A 6,842-nucleotide genomic window follows, 5' to 3' on the forward strand; every position below is an offset into this window, starting at 1 on the left:
TAAGTACCAAATTTTAAAGAATAAATTCTCAAATTCAAATTAGTATTTTTGAAAAGCTTAAAATCTTGAAATCACCTAATAAATTAAATTCGGCTTTAAAATGTTTAAAATTTCATAAATCATTTAAAATACAAATTTTCTTGACTTGAAATAAAATACCACATTATTCAAAAATCGCCTAAATCGTCACCGATCTCTTTTCCCTATCCCGCATCGAATATTCGTCAGAAACATAAAACTCAAGAAAATATTTTAATGTGCATCAAATAAACATGTAATAATTTAAAATAATGCAAATCATAAATCATGCATCGTTAAAATCATTTTAAAATTAAATTAATAATTTAACAAACTGATTTTGTGCTCTACATTCACAATGTTCGTGCGTATGTATGGCTTGCAAAATAATTATTTTTGAGGTATGCGATTTGTCTTATGGCCAAATTATACTACAGGTTTGGAAGCCGGATAATATGCCCGGGGACCTCTCCAACTTCTTTGGAGGAATTATGTTATGTTAAGGAGCGGACATCCAGTCCAAGGACTGTGGTGATCCCTGTCGGTCAAGTACTGTGGTTTAGTTTGATCAAACAATTTATGTTATGAGCTACTTGGATTGAACAGAACTCTACGCAAAATGATTTACGATTATGATTACGATGATGAGCACGAAAATATGATTTTATGAAATTGTTTATGCAGGAAAGTCGCTTTACACATATTTATGCTTTTATTATGTTATGTACAAGTTATGTTTAAATTTCATGGATTTTATCACGTACTACTTGCTATTCACGGTTTATGCATGCTGAGTCATTAGACTCACTAAACTTGATCGATGCAGATGATATAGTTGAGGGGACGGAGGCGGTGACGAGTAAGCAGGTTCGGGCCAGTGGCTGAGAAAACCCGAAGACCTTATAGCTTACGAGATTTATTTATGGATGTTTTAAAAAATATTTACTCTGATTTTATTACACTAGTTAAAATGAAAGAATATACATGTAGTAGCATTAAAACGCACGAAGATAAAAGAGAAATAAAGAATATGAAAAAATTTATTCTTCTCTCTTTCTTTGATATCATAATTGAGTAATGAGCTCAATGTCTAAATCAAGTTGGCCCAAATCCAAAGTAGAACAAAGAATAAAGTGCACCAAAAAGATCCAAAGTCATTGGGCCCATGCGGGGCCCAGGGTCATTAATGTCTATCACGCAAGGATTATGGCCTTTTTGTTCCATCGAAATGACACTATTGCCCCTTATAAAGTATTTAACACCAAAGATAACGGATCCCGTCCTTAATTTTATACGGGGATTCTTGTATCCGAATTTTATTTTTATATAAAATATATTATATACCTTTGTACCATAAAAAAAATTTATTTATGTTTTTTCTTGTAACAATCTAATATATATCACATGTTTTTAAAAATTATAATATTAAAACTTAATACGATGTATTACTAATTTGTTGGAGTTACGTATTTCAGAAAATTTTAAGAAAAAGAATCAAAATCTTTGAATTAAAGTGGTTATTTACATAAAGGTGATTTAAAAAAACAAACAAACAACATAAAGACAAAAACTTGTGTGAAACGGTCTCACGGATCGTATTTTGTGAGATAAACCTCTTATTTGGGTCATCTATGAAAAATATTACTTTTTATACTAAGAGTCGGTAAGGTTGACCCGTCTCACAAATAAAGATTCGTGAGACCGTCTCACAAAAGACCTACTTGAAGATAAAACACATGAAAAACCAATGTGGTTATGTGATGCTCTTCCATCATATTAGTAATAGATAATAGTAAAATGTATTCCTAATTTTAATTTTTATAATTTATATATGTTGATAAATTCGATTAAATATAATTATCAGAATAGTTTATATTTCCATGAATAATTGACCCCCAAAAAATAAAATACACTCAAGATATCATAGCTATCTTACAAGAGATGACCAATCTATTGAAGCAATTATCTACTACATCGGTTGAACTGAATGTCTATACATTTATGTAGGGACGGTATCTATCTTGAACAAAATCAAGAAATTCGCTTACCATCGTCGTTGTCCACTTAATAGTGTCATGATTTCCACGAAATATTGGTAAAATCTAAAACCGAACCAAACTGAATATATAGTCTAAATTTTTATACAAATATTAGTTAAGAGCAAAGTATTTCACTTTACAGAATCAAGATTACAACAAAACTCTAACACGAGACCGGAGGAGCCAATCTTCCTCGTCCTCCAGAAAAGAATAGAATGCACTTTGTTTATTTCTCTTTTTTTGAATTTTAATTCTTCCATTCTTTTTATCTAAATTTAACAATTGAATGATGAACCCACTAAAAATTGTGTAAAAAAGTATTAAAATAAAAATCAATTCACAGATTTTTGCGATGATTATGGCCATGATATGATAGATACCACTTGACAAACTTTTTCAACCCGGTTTGCAAATCGGTTACGGGTTTGTACCCTAATTCCTTCTGGGCCGAGCTGATATTCGCATGAGTGAACGGAACGTCGCCGTTTCCTGGCATGTCCACCATATTCTTCTTAGCCTTCACTTTCAAATGCTTCTCCAATATTTCAACCATCAAGGGCACAGTCACGGGCGAGGTGTTACCCAAATTGAAGATCCGATATTGAGCTGGGCCGCGTTTCTTACCGCCCGACCCAGTACTCCTCTTAGCTGTATCCAGTGAGGCCACGCAACCCTTCACGATATCATCTATGTAAGTGAAGTCCCGGGCCAAGTCTGCCCTGTCTTTTCCGCGGTAAACTGTGATGGGCTTACCCTGTAAAATGTTGCGGGTGAAAGAGAAATAAGCCATGTCGGGTCTGCCCCACGGCCCGTAAACAGTGAAGAAACGCAACCCGGTTATGGATAACCCGTATATGTGGTTGTATGTATGTGTTATTTCTTCCCCGGCTTTCTTTGTGGCCGCGTATAGCGAAGCGGGTCTGTCGGTGCGATCCGATTCGGAGAACGGCACTTTTTCGTTTAACCCGTATACGGAGCTGGAGCTGGCCCATACAATGGCGGGTTGCGGGTCGGAGTTTTTGCAGGCTTCAAGAAGGGTAACGAGACCGGCGATGTTGCTGTGTACGTAAGACAGGGGATTCTCCATGGCGTATCGTACACCGGCCTGCGCAGCCAAGTGCATCACGTGGGTGAAGCGTACGATCTCGAAGAGCTTGGCTAACAAGCGAGCGTCGTTGACATCGCCTTCCACGATGAAGATTTTGTGGGAATCAAGGAGGCTTCTTCGGGCCGTTTTCAATGAAGGGTCGTAGTAGTTGTTGAAATTGTCCAACCCAACGACGCCATCCCCACGTTTCTTCAGGGCAATCGACACGTGGGATCCTACAAATCCGGCGGCGCCGGTGACGAGCACGGTGACCCCGTTCTGCCTTTGAATCTTCGCGGAGGACCTGACCTGATGCTCCCAGTGGACACCGCCCCACGCGGTGGAGAAGAACCTGCTACCGGAATCGACGAATGATTGGAAACTCAGATACGCCGCCGTCAACGCCACCAAGAACAGAGCCCATAGGAACATCGTACTCGTCGACGCAAAGCACCGGTGGAACTGTCGGTGCATTGTACGCGATTTATCCTTGAATTTCCCCGGCGTAGAAGGCAGGAGCAACTCTTCCTCGGCTAAGGACCGCATAATTTTTTTATTTTATTTTATTTTAATTTCGAATAAAAGAAGAAGAAATTCTTCCAACTCCTTCCCGATTGAGAAAAATCCCAGATAACAAATCAAGAAACAGGTCGAAAGCTAAGAAGAGGTAGAATTAAAGAAGAGGAACAGATGCAAAATTGAAAAGTAAAATGCACCTGCCAAAAAAAGGAAGGATGGAAGGATGGATATATAATGGGAGATCAGACCACCACAGAAGAGATGAGAACATGGGAGAAGACGCGTTAACGCGTCAAAGGACGGCCAATTCCTACCAAGGAGAGAGAAATGGGATTTACATAATAAAAAAAAATAGAGTGGATACTGAAGAAAAATGTTATTTTTGACTTCCTGTTTCGGGAGAGAAGTAATGGTGACGCTTGATATCATGTTTTATGGATTGGATTCTAGATTTAATACATATACGGCGCACTTTTTCAATTACAAGGATTCATATCAAAATTTAATTTATCATCCCAAATATATATATATATATAGACAAGCATTTATATCAACAATACGTATTTTGTGATATGTTTTCAACAATATATTTATATTAACAATATCTATATTGTGAAACAATCTCATAAATTTATATTTATAAGATGAACTGAATCGATCAATATTCAAAATTAAATTTTTGACATAAAAATTATTATATTTTCATTAAAATAGGATAAGTCAGATCAAGTCGATGATTCATCTCACAAAATTAATTCTTAATGTTCTCTCACAAAATTTTTTGTGTTTTATCAATAATATTTTTTTAGTAATATACAGCTAACCATTAAATATATAAGCTACTCTACACAACTTTTTATATACAATTAAAACACTCACTAAATAATAATAAAAAATTCTTGTATAATTGACTTTTATAATTTTATTCTTAATTTTAATCTGTACCGATTAATTGAAAGTGAGTGATAACTTGGTAGTATTACTTCGTCTCCTCAAAATTATTGGTTAGCGCGTAACAACATATGTGCAGAAAATCAACTATAATATTCCAGTCTACATGTCTATAACTCGCATACAATTATTTATTATAAAAATTAACGTGAGCTTGTTTTACGGATCGATTTTACGATACATATATTATATTTAGGTCACATATACAAAATTATTACTTTTATTATAAATATGGACGTGATTGATTCGTTTAATTAATAAATATCAGTGAGACCATTTGACAGTAGACATATGATTTATCGATGGACACATCGCCACTAAACTGCATCATGTCGTTGCTTAAAATTACGAGTTTCCACTCTATGATAGAAATTTTATAATTTAATTAGTACCCCATGAGTCATTGGCTGTATACATATTGTTTATTGAATTTATTAATACATTGTTGATCCTCAATGTGGAAGGCATATTATCTAATAATCTGTTTCACATGCAATAGATAATTATATAGTAGGGACAATTTTGTAAATTGAACTTCTCATTGATTTAGAACATGCCCTCCTCCACCGCTACTAATAGTTAAAGCTGGTCCAGCGGTCGCCAGTTGCTGCATGATTATTCCAGTGGTGGATGACGGCTGGTCCCAGCTAAGCCGTCACACAGAATTAGACCTTTTTTTTAACCTTTGTGGGCCTCGGGTCGGGCACTCGACAATTCCGACAGTCATTTCAACTATACGAATCCGACTCGAAATTGTCGGATACTCGCTAAAAGCTAAAAATGTATTCAATATAAATAGTCATGCCTTTTCAAATAAAAAAAATGGAGGGTAAATTATAGTGATACCTCATGAATGGGTCCATCAAAATCCGGCCCAAACTCTCGGTCCATCCCAGGCTCAGGACAATTTCGAAAGCTGCGTCTGGACTAGTGACACTTGCAGGAATCGGACTTTAAATTTCTCGTGAGTACCACTTGGCGCCGTCTGTGGGAAGTTTGAGCTGAGACGTAGAGATGGCAGGTAGGAGAGGGAGCGGAAGAACTAACACAGCATCGTCGCGTCCTCAGATGTGACCCGAACAATCTTATGTTGAGGAGAGGCAGGAACAACCACGTCTTGAGACGAGGCAGGAACAACCACGTCTTGAGACGAGGCAGGAACAACTTCGTCAAGAGACAAGAGCCGAACAATCTCGTCAGGAGACAAGATCCGAACGGCCTCGTCAAGAAACCGAGGCCGAGCAACCCCCTCCCAATGAGAACGTGGGGAACTTGACCTTGGAACAATTGGGCCAGTTCATCACCAGACAGTAGACGAAGCCATGAAGAGGAACCAAAAGTCTATGTCTGTTGAAGGACAAGCCACTCGCCAAGAGCGAGATGAGAATGTGGAGGGCCTTCAGAGCAGGGTTGAAGAGACGCGACCCCTCCCAAGTGAAGAGAATCTAGAGATGGAAGAGATGTGGAAGGAGATATGGATGTTAAGGCAGCAATTGGGATACAGAGCTCCAGCGCCCAAGAAAGAGAGTCCATTTTCGCCCGTCATTTTGGAAGAAGAGCTTCCTCCAAGTTTTCGACAATCAAGCGTAAGAGATTATGATGGGCGTACTAACCCAGAAGAGTATTTGGAAAGGTTTGAGAACGCAGCCCTGTTGTATCAGTATTCAGATGGAGTCAAGTGTTGGGTGTTTCTGGGCACGTTAGTGAGGTCAACACCTTGCAGCCCAACTCCATACGATCTTTCGAGGATTTTTCTGCCGCCTTCTTGCACCGATTCGCTAGCAGTAAGAGGCACCAGAAAAACTATTTGAGCCTGTTCGTAGTAAAACAACAAGAAGCGGAAACTTTGCGAGAGTTTGTCCAGTGTTTCAACAACGCAGCGCTGGAGATACCAGCGGCCACTCCTGACATCATGATAAGTGCCTTTACCCAGGGACTTAGAGGAGGGGAGTTCTTTAAATCGTTGGTCAATAAACCTCCATCAAGTTATGATGATTTGTTATCTCGGGCGGAAAAATATATAAATCTAGAAGATGCCCAGCGGCATAAGAGGATGGAGCAGCGGCCTGGGGAAATTAGAGTTGAGGGAGCGGAAAGAGGAGGTAGGAAGAGAAGTGCGGGAGAGAGAGGAGGATAAAGCTAGGAGCATAGGACAATTCTCATCTCATGCTCCTCTGGATAGGAGTCGTGACAAGGTGATGGAGGTGAGAGAGCCAAAGGGGAAGGAG

At 38.4% G+C, this 6,842-nt stretch overlaps 1 protein-coding gene across 1 annotated transcript; it reads right to left on the bottom strand.

The window, feature by feature from the left end:
• Positions 1 to 2,145: 2,145 nt before the first annotated feature.
• Positions 2,146 to 3,979, bottom strand: LOC140982253 (UDP-glucuronate 4-epimerase 1-like). Its single transcript, XM_073448702.1, has one exon. It carries the CDS (start codon positions 3,688 to 3,690, stop codon positions 2,395 to 2,397), a length of 1,296 nt encoding a protein of 431 aa, XP_073304803.1. The 5' UTR covers positions 3,691 to 3,979; the 3' UTR covers positions 2,146 to 2,394.
• Positions 3,980 to 6,842: the final 2,863 nt, after the last annotated feature.

This window comes from Primulina huaijiensis, chromosome 1, assembly GCF_012295235.1.
Source record: "Primulina huaijiensis isolate GDHJ02 chromosome 1, ASM1229523v2, whole genome shotgun sequence".
NCBI lineage: Eukaryota > Viridiplantae > Streptophyta > Magnoliopsida > Lamiales > Gesneriaceae > Primulina > Primulina huaijiensis.